Source organism: Mustelus asterias, chromosome 7 (assembly GCF_964213995.1).
Source record: "Mustelus asterias chromosome 7, sMusAst1.hap1.1, whole genome shotgun sequence".
Lineage (NCBI taxonomy): Eukaryota > Metazoa > Chordata > Chondrichthyes > Carcharhiniformes > Triakidae > Mustelus > Mustelus asterias.
This window is the reverse complement of record NC_135807.1, coordinates 37439918-37459338: the sequence shown is the minus strand read 5'-3', so window position 1 is coordinate 37459338 and position 19421 is coordinate 37439918. Positions and strand designations below refer to the sequence as shown.

Here is a 19421-nt window from a genome sequence, read left to right as displayed (position 1 = left end):
CCATCTGTTGCAGGCAGCTGTCAGCACGCGTCTGGCTGGCTTCTAAGAGGCCGCGGGAGGGGCTGGAGAGGGCCTGCCACCTGCTGGTGGCATTGTTGCCCAGGACAACCTTTGCACCGTGGCACAGTGAATAGGGGCTTAGTCTGGCTGTGGAGAGAGGGGGGAGGAAGCCAGGAACGGAGGTCGGAAGCAGTTGAACATTATGTTAGGATTTAGACAGCGGCCCCTGCCTCCAGAATAGAGCAGATTCCGTGAGCCATCACATTTTTTACGGAACCTCTATTGATTGGTTGAGGGAGGCTTTTCCGTGATTGTGTATATAGCACTCAACTGCATGAAAATTTGATGTGAAACCTCAGCAGCAGAATGCCAGAGGTGATTCTCGGCCTGTGTGAAATAAGCTTGATCTCAACCAGCCTCCAGGTTTGAGACATTAAAACTAGTCTCAATGGGTGGATTTTCCAGCTGCACTCGCCCCCAAGATTGCAATTCACACCCAAATTCAATGGACCTCTGAATGGTTCGCCAAATTTTCCGTCTCAGCTGCTACGATGCCATAACAGGCGAGACGGGAAACTTTCGAACAATGTCTCCAGAAAAAATTTTCAGTCGCAATTTTCACTTGTGAACATTATTGAAGCGCTGAGGAATGGGTGTGTCTGTATATGGAAGTCAACTGAGGGTAGGTTAGACTCAACACTGACATCCACAACGGCAACACCTAGTATATTCCCCATCACTGTCAATTAGCATGAATATATTTTTCATTTCCCATGGAACAGAATGTGCCCAACATCTGACAAGTATTTTGTGACTTGGGAGTCAAACATTAAACCCCTTCAACTGCCTTATATTTATGTGCATTTCCTCCCACAGTAGAAAGATGTGCAGGTTAGGGGGATTGACCATGCTAAATTGCCCCTGAGTGGCCCAAGATGTGTCGGTTGGATGGATTAGCCCCGGGAAATGTTCAGGGTTACGGGGATAGGGTTGGGGGGAGGGACTGAGCAAGACACTCTATCAGAGAGTCAGTGCAGACTCAATGGGATGAAGGGGCTCCTTCTACACAGTAGGGATTCTACGAAAAAAAACCTTTCGCAACATTGCTAAGTCTCAAAGCCCTTCATAATCTGAGATGCTGGGGACCTCTGGTGGAAGCTCAGATGGATCACCCACTTAGGACTTCTGGTCGAAGGCCATTGCAAATTTGCGCACAACAAGGTCATCCAAATGATAAACAGAGATAGAGAGAGCTAGATAGGTAGAGAGAGAGAGATAAAGAGAGAGAGAGATAGATAGAGAGAGAGATAGAGAGAGATAGAGAGAGAAAGATAGATAAAGAGAGCGAGATAGATAGAGAGAGAGAGATAGAACATAGAACATAGAACATTACAGCGCAGTACAGGCCCTTCGGCCCTCGATGTTGTGCCGACCAGTGGAACCAATCTAAAGCCCCCCTAATCTACACTATTCCAATATCATCCATATGTTTATCCAATAACCATTTGAATGCTCTTAATGTTGATGAGTCCACTACTGCTGCAGGCAGGGCATTCCACGCCCTTACTACTCTCTGAGAGATATAGAGAGAGAGATAGAGAGAGAGATAGAGAAATAGAGATAGAGAGATATAGAGAGAGAGATATAGAGAGAGAGAGAGAGAGAGAGAGAGAAATAGACAGGGAGAGATAGAGATAGAGAGATATATAGAGAGCGAGAGATAGATAGAGACAGCGAGATAGATAGATAGAGAGAGATAGAGAGGTAGAGAGAGAGAGAGATAGAGAGAGCGAGATAGATAGATCGAAATAGAGAGCGAGATAGATAGAGAGAGAGATAGAGAGAGAGATAGAGAAATAGAGAGAAATAGAGATAGAGAGATATAGAGAGAGATATAGAGATAGAGAGAGACAGAGAGAGAGAGAGAGACAGAGAGAGAGAGAGAGAGATAGATAGAGAGAGAGAGAGATAAAGAGAGAGATATATAGAGAGAGAGATAGATAGATAGATACCCATCCGTGATAGGGTGGCACTGCACTGAACCCATGATATTGTGACTCTGAAGTATGAGACCGACCACTGAGCCACAGCTAACCTAATACACTGGCTTGGTCTACATTTGACTGTCATTCTAAATCCACAAATTGATCATTTGAATTAATATAATGGCTGCCAAGGCTATGGATGGAGGCCACAGAGAATGGTTAACAAACAGGAAGCTGGAATAGCAAAATGCTGCAGTTGCTGGAATTTGAAATAAAAACAGAAAAAGCTGGAAAACCTCAGCAAGTCCGGCAGCATCCGCAGGGAGAGAAAACCGAGTTAACATTTGCAGTCCGCATAACCCTTCTACAGAACTGGAAGCTGGACTGTTCTGAACCAACATGTCAATGGCTCCCTGCATTCCCTCTACATTTGTTTATGATGGTGCACTGCAAATTCCTGCAGCCAAATCACATCTCAGTCAAAAAGGATTTGTGTGAAGGGAGGACCAGACAGTGAGGCTGACAGGGGCCAGCCAGGAGGCAAATGCCGTACTCACAGCAAATTACATTCAGATCAGGACATGAGACTTTGCTGGACTGAAAGTTCTCAAAGATTCCAGGCTGTGTGCGTATCCGTGGTGCGCTGGCACACTCTCAGATTGGCTGTTGTATCAGCTAGACCTGACTGTGCTGTGCACATTTCACATGGGATGAAATTTTATGGGACCCCCAGTGGAGTAAATTCAATAACAGAAGGATGCTATTAGGCCCATCGTGTTTGTGCCAACGGCCTAAAAGGAATAAACAGTAAAACAGGGAAATAAGAATACTGCTCTGAACTGGTTTTGTATACTTTAAAATGGAATATCAGTAAAACAGGCAAATGAGAACACTGATTAGAACACAGACTGTTCTCTTCCTTCTGGGATGACGGCTATAGTTACCCATCGCCACCCTGTTATAAAGTTTCAACTGTCACAATCATCCCGAAGTTAGAAGGTTTCATTTTAATATTCCCTTCCCAAAACCAGTGGCATCACTGAGTGGGAGGGGTTAAAATCCACTGACCAACCCAAGGCTGCATTGCTCCCTCATGGCCAAGGCTGCATTGCTCCCTCATGGCCAAGGCTGCATTGCTCCTTCCTGACCAAGGCTGCATTGCTCCTTCCTGACCAAGGCTGCATTGCTTCCTCATGGCCAAGGCTGCATTGTTCCCCCACTGGCTAAGGCTGCATTGCTCCCCCACTGGCCAAGGCTGCATTGCTCCCCCACTGGCCAAGGCTGCATTGCTCCCCCACTGGCCAAGGCTGCATTGCTCCCCCACTGGCCAAGGCTGCATTGCTCCCATATGGCCAAGGCTGCATTGCTCCCATATGGCCAAGGCTGCATTGCTCCCACATGGCCAAGGCTGCATTGCTCCCCCACTGGCCAAGGCTGCATTGCTCCCTCCTAGCCAAGGCTGCATTGCTCCCACATGGCCAAGGCTGCATTGCTCCCTCCTAGCCAAGGCTGCATTGCTCCCCCATGGCCAAGGCTGCATTGCTCCCCCATGGCCAAGGCTGCATTGCTCCCCCACTGGCCAAGGCTACATTGCTCCCACATGGCCAAGGCTGCATTGCTCCCCCACTGGCCAAGGCTGCATTGCTCCCTCCTAGCCAAGGCTGCATTGCTCCCTCCTAGCCAAGGCTGCATTGCTCCCTCCTAGCCAAGGCTACATTGCTCCCACATGGCCACGGCTGCATTGCTCCCCCATGGTCAAGACTGTGCTGCTCCCTCTTGGGACAGCCACTGCAAACAGGGTAGAGGTTTAACTTAAATCAGCAATTTGCAGCTGACTTACACTTTGGGAGCATGATTTAAATATTACAATGTAGCGTCCTGCCGCTCCAAGAAACGTAGAAGCTAGAAGCAGGAGTAGGCCCTGCTAGCCTGCTTCTTGATCATGGCTGATCATCGAATACAATATCGAAGAAATTTCTCCTCACCTCAATTCTAAAAGGTTTACCCCTTATCCTCAAACTATGGCCCCCAGTTCTGGACTCTCCCACCATCGGGAACATTCTTTCTTAATTTACCTTGTCTAACCCTGTTAGAATTTTATAAGTTTCTACGAGATCCCCTCTCACTCTTCTAAACTAACGCAGTCCTAACCAACTTAGTCTCTCCTGATATGACCGACCTGCCATCCCAGGAATCAGCCTGGTAAACCTTCGCTGTACCCCCTCTATAGCGAGGACATCCTTCCTCAGATAAGGACATCAAAACTGCACACAATACTCCAGGTGTGGCCCTATACAATTGCAGTAAAACATCCGTATACTCAAATCCTCTCGCTATGAAGGTCAACATACCATTTGCGCTTATTTTCAGCGATTGATGGCCGAGGACACCTTGCATCTGATATAATCTCTAATTTCCCTTGTAAGCCATGGTTTGGCCACAATTCCCTTACCACTCTCGTGCCAAACAGGAATAAACAACTTCTGGAGTTCACCTATTTGTTCTTTAAACGCCTGCCATTGCCTGTCCACTGTCTTTCCTTTCAGTAATGTTTCCCAGTCCATCATGGCTAATTCATGCCTCATACCATCATAGTCCCCTTTATTGAGACTCAGGACCCTGATCTCAGAATCAACTACATCACTATCCACCTTGACAAAGAATTCTACCATATTATGGTCACTCGTCCCCAAGGGTCCTCTCAGAACTAGATTGCTAACTAATCCTTTCTCATAGCACAATACCCAGTACAAGAACGCCCGTTTCCTTGTTGGTTCTCCAGAGCTCTGTCTTCTGCGCCCAGAGCTCTGTCTTCTGCGCCCAGAGCGCTGTCTCTAAAAACAAGCACGAGGGGCTGCTTTTACAATGGCTGGCGATGGCATTGAGCTTGCCGTTTGCACAACTGAATGATCAAATTGCATCTTATTTTTGTACCTCTCTGCCCTCCTGTTGAGGAGCCACTGTCTCTGAGTCATCGAGGTTCTGACACAGCATGGGGTCCATGCGATGCCCCTGGAAAATTGCTGCCAGTTGCCCCTTTAATCAGCTTAATTACTGTGGTAAACCACTGTTAGCTTATTGCCTGTGTGTGTGTGTGTGTGACATGCCTGGACATGCCCCTGCCGGCCCTGCCTGAGACTCCTCCCCTCCCTGGTCCAGGTATAAAGGTGACTGCTCCCAACCCTCCTGCCTCAGTCTATAACCAGTTCAGCAGCATGGGTGTGCTCCAAGGTTTTTGCGAATAAAAGCCTATTTGTTCTTGCATACAAACTAGTCTTTGCTTGATTGATAGTGCATCAATTACTTTTCCACCACTGCCGGGCTGGTTTCACAGAATTTATCACCAGTAAAATCAGAAGGAGGGGGAACCACATCAGGGAACCTGATTTTTCTATGATATGACTCGCTCCCCGCCCCCAAACCCATCTCCAAGGGCCTAATAAAATATTGAACAAAATATCATTTTATCTGCTTCCTGCTGGCTGATCATCAGATTTGATCATTTCATTTTCCCAACCTGCCATGGTAAAATTTGAACTCACGGCCTTTGACCGAGCAATAGTCATTATGGGTGGATTTAAAGGTGAGGGTGGGGGTACTCATAAAATGCAACCATGGGCCTGCCTGCTGTCTTCTGGCCCATCCCCAACCTGTCTCCATTTTACAGGGGCCGCTGGAGGTGTTGGGCCTAGTGTCACATCCTGAGTCTGCTGCTGTTTTATCTGCCAGGTGAGGCTCAGGCTGAGTGGGTAGTCCAGTAGCTTTTACTGGATCGGCTGGTATTGAGTGGATACCTCCTTTTGGGGGTCCCCTGTGCCAATCTGAGGCAGCTGGCCAATGTCATAGCCCCTTTTAACTCTCCTCCCCCGACCTCTCAAACCCAGCCCTCCAACACCCTCACTTTCCAGGCCTGCCAACCAGGCCCCACAAATACCCAGGATTTAGCTTCAATCCAGTCTCCATAAATCTCCTCCCCTTTGGGGACTGCCTGTAGTTCCAGCAGTGGCCACCACTGGAATTTGGCACTGCAGGAACTATAGAGCTGCCAGCCATGCGATGGCCAATGGCTCTGTCAGGCAGAATTCCTTCCTAGATGGAGGCGGAAGTCTTGCCCCTCAGCCAATTAACATCCCACCCATTCTTCAGGTGGCAGGGCAGGAAACCCACATCCGAATGTCACCACTCTTGCTAGCCCCAGGAGTCATTGTAAGTCACTACGTAGGGTACAAGATGGTGAATCACAGGCGAGGAAAGTGAGGGTGTTGGAGTGCTGGGTTTGAGAGGCCAGGGGCGGAGCGTTAAAAGGAACTATGACATTGGCCAGCTGCTTCAGATTGGCACAGGGGACCCCCAAAGAGTTAAATGAGCCTTTGGACAGCGAATGCCTATATTTATTGTAGTTCATAGACACCCTGAAACAGACATGAACTTCACTGTCAGCATGGCTGAGCAGGCATCAAGAGGTATAGAAACATGGAAACATAGAAGATAGGAGCAGGAGGAGGCCATTTGGTCTTTTGAGCCTGCTCTGCCATTCATTAAGATCATGGCTGATCGTTCAACTCGATCCTGCTTCCTCCCCATAACCTTTGATCCCATTCGCCCCAAGTGCTATATCCAGCCACCTCTTGATTACATTCAATGTTTTGCATCAACTACTTCCTGTGGTAATGAATTCCACAGGCTCACCACTCTTTGGGTGAAGAAATGTCTCTCCAACTCCGTCCCAAATGGTCTACCCCGAATCCTCAGACTGTGACCCCTGGTTCTGGAGTCCCCCACCATCGGGAATATCCTCCCTGCATCTACCCTGTCTAGCCCTGTTAGAATTTTCTAAGTCTCTATGCGATCCCCCCATCATTCGTCTGAACTCCAGCGAAAACAATCCTAACCTAGTCAATCTCTCCTCATACATCAGTCCCACCTTCTCCGGAATCAGCCTGGCAAACCTTTGCTGCCCTCCCTCGAGAGCAAGAACATCCTTCCTCAGAAAAGGAGACCAGAACTGCACACAATACTCTAGGTGTGGCCTCACCAAGGCCCTGCATAATTGCAACAACACATCCCTGCTCCTGTACTCGAAACCTCTCGCAATGAAGACCAACATACTATTTGTCTTCTTTACTGCCTGCTGCACCTGCATCCTTACCGTCAGTGGCTGGTGTACAAGGACACCCAGGTCCCGCTGCACACTCCCCTCTCCCAATTAACAACTATTCAGGTAGTAATCCTTGATTTTGCTTCCAAAGTGAATAACCTCACATTTATCCAAATTATACTGCATCGGCCATTGATTTGCTCACTCACCCAACCTGTCCAGGATCTCTGCATCCTCATCACAGTTCACCCTCCCACCCAACTTGGTATCATCTGCAAACTTTGAGATGTTACATTTTTTTCCCTCATTAATATATATTGTGAATAGCTGAGGTCCCTGTGGCACCCTAGTTACTGCCTGCCAATTTGAAAAGGACCCATTAATTTCTACTCTTTGTTTCCTCTCTGCTAGCCAGTTTTCTATCCATCTCAATGCAGTTCCCCCAATCCCCTGTGCTTTGATCTTGCACGATATTCTCTTATGCAGGACTTTGTAAACGCTTTCTGAAAGTCTAAATATACCGCATCGACTGGCTCTCCCTTGTCAACTCTACTCGTTACATCTTCAAAGAATTCCAACAGATTTGTCAAATATGATTTCCCCTTCATAAATCCATGCTGACTGTCTGATCTTGCCACTGCTTTCAATATGCTCCTCTATAAAGTCCTTGATAATGGATTCGAGAATTTTCCCCACTACCGATGAGACAACATCGGAGACAAGCCTAAAGGTTGGAGCTCCCATCAAAACTCATTGGAATAATAAGAAATAAAAACATTGAAAGCTTCTGGCTACTCCGATAGGTACAAGCAGAAAATGTCTCAATCACATTGTGGGGCCAGGTAGGAGGGAGACTACAATCACTTGCCCTGCAAAGGGTAGAGGGCAGGTTTCCCTCGGAATAGATATCTGCCAGCAAAATAGCACCATCTGAAGAACATTTCAGAGTACTTCACCCAATGAATTATCTTTGGAAATGCAGTGACAATTGCTGGAAAGGGAATGGCAGTCATTCTGCACCAACGTAGATCCATAAGTAGAAAGCCCAGGCAGGATTTTTGTTCCGATGTGGGGGCAGGAATGGAGGCAGGCTGTCGTAAAATATCACACCACCGGTTGGCATGTCAGCTCACCAGTGACCATCCCTCAACCTCTCTGAGCCATTTTCAGAAGGCCAGACCAGGGGCAGAGTGACCAAGCGGCTGGTCACTTGTCAAGATTGTTTAAAGGCCAATTAAGACTAACTATGTGGGAGCTTCACTCCATGACGCCTTTGAGGTGCTCCCAGGTTCAACTTGCAGCTCGGGTCACTCTCTGCGTGGAGTCTGCATGTTGTCCCCTTGGGTTTCCTCCGGGTGCTCCGGTTTCCTCCGGAGAAAGACCTGCTGGTTAGGTGCATTGGCCATGCTAAATTCTCCCTCAGTGTACCCGAATAGGCGCCGGAGTGTGGCGACTTGGGGATTTTCACAGTAGCTTCACAGGGCGGCACGGTAGCACAGTGGTTAGCACTGCTGCTTCACAGCTCCAGGGTCCTGGGTTCGATTCCCGGCTCGGGTCACTGTCTGTGTGGAGTTTGCACATTCTCCTCGTGTCTGCGTGGGTTTCCTCCGGGTGCTCCGGTTTCCTCCCACAGTCCAAAGATGTGCGGGTTAGGTTGATTGGCCAGGTTAACAATTGCCCCTTAGTGTCCTGTGATCCGTAGGTTAGAGGGATTAGCAGGTAAATATGTGGGGGTAGGGCCTGGGTGGGATTGTGGTCGGTGCAGACTCGATGGGCCGAATGGTCTCCTTCTGCACTGTAGGGTTTCTATGATTTCATTGGTGTTAACGTAGGCCTACTTGTGACATTAGAAATAAACTTTTTTTAAAACTTAAACTTAACTAAATTAAACAATTTCAGCCATTAAAAACGTATCAGTTGACTGCCCTGGATTAAGGAGGAATAACTTTAGCTGGGATTTCCACTGCCGATCGCTGACTGTTGACTCCATCTGTGCATAGGCCAGCTGCAGGTGAGGCTGCAAATGTGTCCTGGATTTTTTTTTAATCTATTAGTTTTGCTTTCTCTAAATTACAAAACAGTCGGTTAGTCGGGAAAAATGGACGTTGTTTGCCTGGTTGCAAATTTGTTGAATGGGACAGCTGGTCTTCTCTTCCCGTCTTTTTTGCATGCTTGTTTATTTGTGATGCCCCCTGTAGTCAAATTCCCCACCTGTACTACAATCTGGGGTCACACTTGAGAGCCATTGGGGCCGAGCCCCAGCAGCGATCAACACCTTTCAGGAAAGTGACTGAAGAAAAACAACAGCAAGTGCAAGAGTGGGAGTATGATGTTCCAAGTCCATCACTCCTCCTCTCCTCGCAGTCGAAAAGGAATTTTCCCACCTCTGGGTCTCTCACAGAAAGCTGCAAATTTTATTTAACATCAGCAGTCTGTCAGGGACAAGCTTGTCTCCTCTCTCCGCACCTAGGCAACGGTTGCTAGGCAACAGAGGTAAGCTCAGTTAAAAAGCTGAAGTCATGGGCTTGGTTCAAGTGAGACGTGCAGAGAAGGTTTCAAGAGATGCTTCTCTCTATCAGAAGAGCTTTTATGCAGAAGCATTGGGTCCACTGTCTATCCTCCCCCTGCCCCCCCACCAACCCCCTCACCCACTCCTGTTTCTCATTCTGAAGATCTGAAAACCTCAGCCCCTTCTTCCAAAAATTAAAAATTGTACTTTTGTGTTCATATTTCTCGAGAAAGGTTTCAGTGAACAGGCTGAATAAGGAATTTTTAAAAAATATATATGAGTGTGATGTGCATGAAAAGACCAGTAGATGCATCAAGCCTAACCCACCCTCATGATGCTTGGAGTATCATGACTGGCCATTTCCAACTCACCTCCCAACCCACCTCCTGCTACAGCTAGGTAATCTCCCGGGATAGGCAAAAGAACGGGATAAAACCCTAAGGGTAATGGGGGAAAACAATCCTTCTCCAAACTTCTCAGTTATTGAAAACCAGTTGAGAAAATCACATTGACCATTATGGAGTTGGTGGTGGGGTAAGATGGGGCGGGGGGGTTATGGGGTTGCGGGAATTAGTGCAAAACCTTAGGTGACAGCTTCAGTCATCAGCAGCAACACCAGCAATGAATCATAATCACATTCATGTTACGCCTTTAAAGGTGTTTCACATACACAGCAGGAAGCTAACAACAGTTGTGCTTGCAGCTTGGCTGCAGATTGTGGGAGCCTGTTTGGCACAGCTAACCTTCATACCCTTGACTTCAACTGCTCCAAACATCCCCTGGACCTGCCTGCAGGCTGACTTGGCATCAGCACCAACAGAAATTTTCCAGGCCATGACCAGCTAGCTTCATTCTGATGCCTGTTCAGTGCTCTGGCTTGTTCCATCTATTCAAAGGAGACCCAGTAGCTCAGGCCTAAGGCTAGCATGGACCGGTATACAGAACAATCATTTCACTGCCTTGCTGCCTGATTTGGACAGAAGCTGAATTTATCCCCATAACTTATCAAGTAACACACACATATCTGTGTTAGAAATTAATGGGTTCAGGTCACAGCACCAACATGAACACATAGCCTAAGCTGGTGCTTCAGTGTGGCGTTTAAGGGAGTTTTGGGTTGCAAGAGAGTTTGTCTTTTGGATAAGCTATTAAACTAAGGCCTGGATTTTCTTGCCTCTATCTGTGTTGGAACAGGTGGGATTAAAAAATGGTGGGCCAGACCTGATTCCAAGATTCCCGTCCTCATTTCTGATACGTGGGTTATTTATAACCCCAGATAAGGGTGCAGGTAGCGAGCCTGCACACAGCAATCTATTCAGAAGGTGAGCATTTCAGACCCTCTTATTATTTCCATGGAGTTCGGCTTTGTTAGGAGAATACAATTCACAGCAGTCCAGAGGAGTTGTGAACCATGGGGAAACACTAACTTCGAGTTGTGAACCTTTAGACAAGTGAGTTCAAAGTTGTTGACAACTTCACATGTTGTAATGGTGTATGATAGGTTTATTTTTTCAATACAGTGATTAGTGATAGGACTTTGTTTAGAAAAGGCAAGTTACCATAAAAATGACTTGCATTGCTTAAGTTTTCAGATTCATTAAAGTACTTTATCTAGTGGATAAAATGTTATTCTGTATTCAAGAGTATTGAGATTAAGATACTACAATCTACCCCAGGATTTAATCTTTGATTCACAGTCCAATCATGTGTTCAGTCTTTTAAAGCAGTGGAGTAGATGACCATCCATTCCATTATCTTAAAATGCTTTAATATATTCCACTCGAGAGGCTTTGTTAACATAGTTGTGCTTTGTAATCCTACTATGAATATTTGACTCAACTTTAAACCCCACTAATAGATGCAACTTGGCAAGGGTTGTTGATACAGCTACCAAGGGAACTGTGAGCTTTGTTTTTGTTGTCAATTTTTGAATGGCTGTATATTTTGACAGTTTTATATGCATCCCAAAAATTTCCAAATATTAGTATAGGTCTTTCATTAAGGGGAGTATGGAGGAAGCATATGGTTGGGTTGGGGGTGAGGGGCTGAGGGGTAAGGGTGAGGGTGCCCAGCTCTCATTTACAGAACTGTGCTGATGTAAGACCATAAGACCATAAGAAATAGGAGTGGAAGTAAGGCCATTCGGCCCATCGAGTCCACTCCACCATTCAATCATGGTTGATTTCAACTCCATTTACCCGCTCTCTCCCCATAGCCCTTAATTCCTCGAGAAATCAAGAATTTATCAATTTCTGTCTTGAAGACGCTTAACGTCTCGGCCTCCACAGCCCTCTGTGGCAATGAATTCCACAGACGTACCACTCTCTGGCTGAAGAAATTTCTCCTCATCTCTGTTCTAAAGTGACTCCCTTTTATTCTAAGGCTGTGCCCCCGCGTCCTAGTCTCCCCTGCTAATGGAAACAACTTCCCTACGTCCATCCTATCTAAGCCGTTCATTATCTTGTAAGTTTCTATCAGATCTCCCCTCAACCTCCTAAACTCCAATGAATATAATCCCACGATCCTCAGACGTTCATCGTATGTCAGGCCTACCATTCCTGGGATCATCCGGGTGAATCTCCGCTGGACCCGCTCCAGTGCCAGTATGTCCTTCCTGAGGTGTGGGGCTCAAAATTGCTCACAGTACTCCAAATGGGGCCTAACCAGTGCTTTATAAAGCCTCAGAAGTACATCCCTGCTTTTGTATTCCAAGCCTCTTGAGATAAATGACAACATTACATTTGCTTTCTTAATTACGGACTCAACCTGCAAGTTTACCTTTAGAGAATCCTGGACTAGGACTCCCAAGTCCCTTTGCACTTTAGCATTATGAATTTTGTCACCGTTTAGAAAATAGTCCATGCCTCTATTCTTTTTTCCAAAGTGCACGACCTCGCACTTGCCCACGTTGAATTTCATCAGCCACTTCTTGGACCACTCTCCTAAACTGTCTAAATCTTTCTGCAGCCTCCCCACCTCCTCAATACTACCTGCCCCTCCACCTATCTTTGTATCATCGGCAAACTTGGCCAGAATGCCCCCAGTCCCGTCATCTAGATCGTTAATATATAAAGAGAACAGCTGTGTCTGAGGGAACTGAGGCTGGTTTTCAAACCTGCCTGCTTCGGCATCCATTTACCTTTATTCCCACCTCCACCCTGCTGTAGGAGGTAGTGGCCTCCATCACCCTGCCATATACATAGAGTAGATGGGCACTGCTGAGCAGGCGGAATCACAATGTTCAGAATTGACCCAACTCACAATTCCCTGGCTCAAGGATGAAAGTCCAGGCCCAAGGCTCTACATCCTTTTTCAGGTTAAGGTCATTAGTCCTAAACAATTTTCAAGAAACAGGGCTCGAACCTGGCCAATGTTTTTCCTTCAGCCAACATTTGCAAAAATAAAATCAGATTACCTTGCTGTCTGTGGGATCTCAATGTGCGCAAACTGACTCTTGCGTAACAACGGTCATTTTTAATTGGTCCTTGAGATGTGGGAAACAATGTCAATATTTCATGTTGCCCCAAGAACTCAACCACATAGTCACAAACTGAAGTCACAAACAGTCCAGACCAGGTAGAGTGATAACATGTTGACTTCCCTTAAGAACTCTTGTGACCCATATGTCTTCTTTTTTAAGGAAATCAAGCAGCCGTTGTGTTTATTTTCTGCCATTTGACAGAAATTACCAGATTTATCAAGTGTTATAAATTACCATGACAGAATTTGAACTCACATCTTGTTTGATTGCTTATTATCATATTACCATATCCAGACTGGATATAAATTGAGAGGGATAGATTGAGGATGTGATCTGCAATTTGTTCATCCCTTTATTTCTAAAAGCAGTGTGCTGTATTGAAAAGTTTCCTGTGGGAACAGGATCATTCTTCTTTAATAAGCTGTTTAAATAAACAAACAATTCATTTGAGACATTGAGAAATGCTGGTGAGGGAATCTCATAGGGACTCAACATCTCTTTTCATTTGTTTGTGTTAATTCAAGTATCCAGAATGCAAAGCAGTTTCCTCAATTAAAGGTGTAAGATTTTCCTTATTGTATATCACTGTGTTAGCACTTGGTAATGGGATACATTCATATTTACAACACTTATTATAACCATCAAGGATTACCAAACCAGGTGCTATACCAGGTTAGGTACAGAGCAAAGCTCCCTTTCCACTAACCCATTAAACACATTAGATACAGAGCAAAGTGCACACAAACATATGAACTAGGAGCACTAGCACTAGGATCGCTTCTCGGCCTTTTGGCTAAGATCAAGTGTGGTCTGCTGATGCTGCACTTGGTTGAGGCCATTGGGTTGCATTTAAGCTTCATTTTCATATGAAGCAATTTTTAAAAGCGGCATCTCGGCCATTTGGCTAAGATGCAAATGAGATCAAGCCTTGGGGGCGGAGACGTCTGCCTACTCCAATCAGCTTGGCTCATGTAGATCAGGCCCAAGACAGGGTAAAGGGTCGCATACCCTGTCTTGTCAGCTTGGATCGGAAACGTCTCAACTTGTTGAGACTCTGAATTGGACTTGATTTGATTGAATTGGAAAAGTACAAACATATGAACTAGGAGCAGGAGTAGGCCACTCAGCCCCTCAAGCCTGTTCCACCATTCAATAAGATCATGGCTGACCTGATTATAACTTGAACCCTACATTCCTACCTACCCCTGATAACCTTTCACACCCTTGTTAATCAAGAATCTATCTAGCTCTGTCTTAAAAGTATTGAAAGGCTCTGGGCAGGATTTCACAGCCTCGCTCATCCCAAAACTGTAAAATCGCACCCTTGGTGGGCAGGACGGTAAAATTCCAGCCTTTGTTTCCACTGTCTTTTGAAGAAGAGTTCCAGAGAGTCATGACCCTCTGAGAGCACAGCATTCTCCTCACCTCTGTCTCCAATGAGCAAGGCTATATTTTTAAACAGTGACCCCCTAGTTCTAGATTCTCCAGCAAGAGGAAACAACCTCTCCACATCCACCCGGTCAATACACCTTAGGATTTTAAAGGTTTTGATCAAGCCGTCTCAATCCCACCACATTGTTGCACCAAACACTCCAGGGGCAGGATCAGCATGTGTTAGACACAGAGCAAAGCTCGTTCTATACTATTCGACCTAATATCCCCAGGGTAAGTACAACAGAGACTGTATAGAGAGCAAATCTCCCTCTAAACTGTCCTAACAATTCTCCCAGGTGAGGTTTGATACTCTGCTGAGTGAGCATTTCAATTAGTGCCCAGGCAACAGTGATATTCTGCTATGAACTTAGACTAAAATTGACCATGGCGCTCTTACAGTCCCTGTGTTGAATGGATTTGAACCCAGATCCCAGTGGCAAAACAAATGCATGCATCATCCAATTCCCCCCAAATAATGTGATCATTGAAAGAGCCACTGAGCTATTTTTTTCTCCTGAACACTCCCAGCACTAGAACCAAGTTTTGATATGTTGACTCTCGACATCAGTGTGAAATGTACACACAGGAAGACAGAGCTTTCAATACTTTCACCTCAACATCCAACCATGTTTCACACAATGTCTGCACAGCAGCTCCAAATGTAATTCAAATATAGTACTTTGTACTGGCAATGTTCCACAAATAGCAAAGAGCCCATTGACCAGGTGGTGTGTGGGGGATGGGAGTTAATGTTGTGAAGACGTAAGACACATTGGAGAACTCCTCTGCTCTTGCAATGATACCACGGCATCTTTATATTCACTGAAACAAGCTGGGGCCTGAACTTAGCATCTCACCAACACAATGGCATGGCTTAAAGGCAGGAGCTTAATCACCCTCCCCTCCCCTCCCTCTACCCGTATAAATCTGATAGGAAACAGCTTTTGATTCTCTCTGCCCCGTACTCCAGCCAGTACATCTGGGCGATGAGCAAGTTAAGAGTTCAAACTTTTGGTGATTCCATGGATGCACTGTTGGGGGTCATTGGACCAGACTGTCTGCCCCTCTTTCACTGCTATGTCCACTGGTGGGTATTCCTGGAAGTGCGGTGCAAGGTCATAGTCCATCATACCACTGAAAAAATAATTCATCTCTACCTATTATCGAATCCCTTTATCAATTTAAACACCTCAGTCAGATCACTTCCAAGATGTCTAAACTCGAGGGAATACTTAAGCCAAAAATACCAATTTTGGGGAAAAGAGTTCCTAATTTCCACCAGGCTTTGTGTGGGAATTGCTTTTGGAATGTGGCCTCTATCATTCTCACAAGCCCCTGCCTTTGGGAATTGGGATTGCTGAGGGAGATTGTGCATTTGGTGTAGAGAGATCTGGTTGGAGTGGTTTTTTGTCAGCAAACACTGACACGTTAACTGAACACCCCCTCCCCCCACTCAGACTTTGTCATCAATGTTCGCTTGTTTGAACCAGAGTGAGTGGAACAACACGTTGACAAGACTCGCTGCCTTCGAGAGAAAATGAGAGAATCTTGGGGCAATTTCTTTTGTGAGGTTATGCTTATGATATAGAACTTAGTAACCAAGTGACTAAAGTGGACACAAAAGGACCCATTCTCCATCCGGTATGTTTAATGTTGGTTTTTGCTTCTGTAGCCAGGCAAAGACCGAGCCAGGCTATGAACCTTGGGACGCATTCTGCAATGATGCATTAACCGAGGCCCCTACAGAGACAGTGATCCTGTTGAATTCAAGAATTGTCTGTGGCAGTAGCGTCCGATCATGTCTGAGTATGACCACACAGAGGCAAAGTCTTTTTTTTTGAGACAGACAGAAGCAGGCCGGGTGCACTGTAGTGGAAGAGTCAGAATGCCACAGCACTCCTTTTGTGCAAAGGCGGCCTTGGGTGAACCCAGTGGATAATTTGATCAAGGGGCTTGGTGGATGTTTGAATGAACCCATTCTCTGAGCACATTATAGCAGGAAAACAGTCAGGTCTTTGACTCTTTCTCTGTTTCTGCCCCTATCAACGGCTGCCTCTTTTAAATTTGTATTTCCATAGAGATGAGGAAGATCATTCGGCCCATCCAGTTCATCATTCTGTAGACGCCTATAATCCCCCTCCAAACTGATATTCTCGAATTCTTGACTTCAGAATTTGTAACCCCATTCCTCTACCTGAAACTTGTTCCAGTTATCTGTCAGCTCGGGTTGATTTTGACTTTTAGGCAACCAACCAACCAGCACATGAGCTCGGCTGCCCATTATATCAGGGAGGAGGATGGAGAGTGGCACAGTGATTAGCACTGTTGCCTCACAGCGCCAGGGACCTGGGTTCAATTACGGGCTTGGGTCACTGTGTGGAGTTTGCACATTCTCCCCGTGTCTGTGTGGGTTTCCTCCCACAGTCCAAAGACATGTAGGTTAGGTGCATTGGCCATGCTCAATTCTCCCTCAGTGTAGCCGAGCAGGCATGAGCGTGGTGACATAGGGGATTTTCACAATAACTTCATTGCAGGGTTAATTTTAGGCCAACTTGTGACTAAAAAATAAACTTTACTTTAGTTTTTGAAGAGGTCACTGTACATTTGAGGTCCTGGCTTCTTTCACCTTGGGCAGACTAGCTGCAGGTTGCCAAGCAGGTGCCTCGGTTGTGGCTTGCCAAGTAGAAGCCTCAAGGTGGGCCTGAGGTTGTCACTGCTGGCAAGGTAATGTTGCAGGGCGCATTACCATAGTATAGGGTAGTGGTCTCGACATGGCTGTTGCCCATAGGGTTTTGACGGGCCCCAGTGGAGCAGGCTGAGGTACCTGATTTCCATATTAAAAGAGGGTCTATCTGTTAAAACATGATGGTCTCTTTGAATACCCACATTAGGTCTCTTTCAATGTCGAGCCAACCGCATTGCCAATATTTGTGGGATTATAAATCTACTGATGGGGTTAGCTCAGACAACTTGAACATCAGATTAATTCTCACAATACAGGGTTTGATCCCCATTCTAGCTGCGATAGACTCGGGGCCAGCCTCCTCGCCTACCTGCAAGGAGAAAATCACGGCACTGGTAAATAATCACCAAGGACCTGTCTTCATGCAAATAACTGAAGAACAAAAAGTCTATGGGGGGAATTTTCCTGTCCCATCCACCACGCGAATTGTAGCGGGCGAGGGGTGGACCATGCAAAGGTCTGTTGATCTCAGGCGGAACTTTCCGGTTTTGGGGTGAGCACGGCTGGAAAATCCCACTTGATGGCACCATTTTGAGTTCGGTAGAAAGTGAAATCAGTGAAAATTGCCCCCTTGGTGTTTGTGAAGCCCATCTTTTACCAACATATAGCTATGCTGTCCCTTTGTAACAAATTAATGGTCTGATTTGAGGTAATCAGCTGGTATTAACCTTTTCTAATCCCTGAGGTATCTCCTGCTGTACCTACCTGTTAACTTGCTGTGATTCATGTACAAGAACATTCAGGTCCCTCGAATTGTATACATTCCCCTGTCTCTCCACCATTCAAAAAAATGTCCTGCTTTTTTGTTTTTCCCACCTAAAGTGGACAATTTCCCACTTTCCCACATTGAATTCCATAGAATCACAGAATTCCAACAGTCAGAAGGAGGCCATACGGTTCTTCGAAAATGCGCCGATAACAATCCCACCCAGGCTCTATCCCCATAACCCCACGTATTTACCCCTGCGAATCCCCCTGTATGTTCTTGCCCATATCCTCCTGTAGCCTCTTTGTGACCTCCTCACTTTTACTTCCCCACTTACTGGGAGCTCAAGATTTCCCCTAACTTTCTTTCCAAAAATTATAATTGAGGATTTATTTCTAACCATTCACTGTTCTTTTTTTAATCCTTCCAGGAGCAAGCTTCCTCTGCAGGTCAATGTCTGTAACCCGATCCATTGTAACATGCGCGGCAAAAATCGCACAGTCGTAGTGGAGGAGAGAATTGAACAAACGCTGCCCGACTTCAAGAAAAATCACACAGGCTTCACGCTATACTGGCCAGGAATATAGCACTTGTGGAACTAGGGATTTCAGTAGGAGCGCACCGAGCTATTTTTGTAATGTATTTTTAAATAAAATATTCCTGTTCTCACCTTTCTGGTCGATATTCTGTCCGGGTGAAATTAGTTCGCAAGACATACAAAGTGGTCACAGAGTCATAGAGGTTTACAGCATGGAAACAGGCCTTTCGGCCCAACTTGTCCACGCCACCCAGTTTTTACCATTAAGCTAGTCCCAATTGTCCGTGTTTGGCCCATATCCCTCTATACCCATCTTACTCATGTAACTGTCTAAATGATTTTTAAAAGACAAAGTTGTACCCGCCTCTACTACTACCTCTGGCAGCTTGACAAACGCCTTAGTTTGTTCCAGACACTCACAACCCTCTGTGTGAAAAAGATTGCCCCTCTGGATCCTTTTGTATCTCTCCCCTCTCATCTTAAAATTATGCCCTCTAGTTTTAGACTCCCCTACCATTGGGAAAAGATGTTGACTATCTATCTTATCTATGTCCCTCATTATTTTTTAGACCTCTATAAGATTACCCCTAAGTCTTCTACGCTCCAGGGAAAAATGTCAAAGTCTATCCAGCCTCTCCTTATAACTCAAACCATCCAGTCCCGGTAGCATCCTAATAAATCTTTTCTAATTTAATAATATCTTTTCTATAATAAGTTATGATACTCATCCAACATTTACTTTACCAAGTATACTGTACAACCATAACCCGGCTGAACACTTTCTGTACTCAAGGTAAGTCTCAAATTGCACTTCAGAACTGATTCTTTTGGTCATTTGTTGTCAAAAAACCTACTAGAGAAGAAACCTGAACATGTTTACAGAACGTTTCATGTGAATGAATGATAGAATAGTATCAGAATGGTTAT

General features: G+C 45.7%; 1 protein-coding gene across 3 annotated transcripts in view; it reads left to right on the top strand.

Moving 5' to 3' along the window:
- The window catches only part of LOC144496075 (unconventional myosin-Id-like), a 135627-nt gene extending 116991 nt beyond the window's left edge, over positions 1 to 18636 (top strand). For all 3 annotated transcript variants that reach the window (XM_078217033.1, XM_078217032.1, XM_078217034.1), the window contains one exon: positions 18387 to 18636. In XM_078217033.1, the coding sequence (XP_078073159.1) occupies positions 18387 to 18543 (157 nt within the window). In that variant the 3' untranslated portion in view covers positions 18544 to 18636. The remainder of the gene's footprint in view (positions 1 to 18386) is intronic.
- Positions 18637 to 19421: the final 785 nt, after the last annotated feature.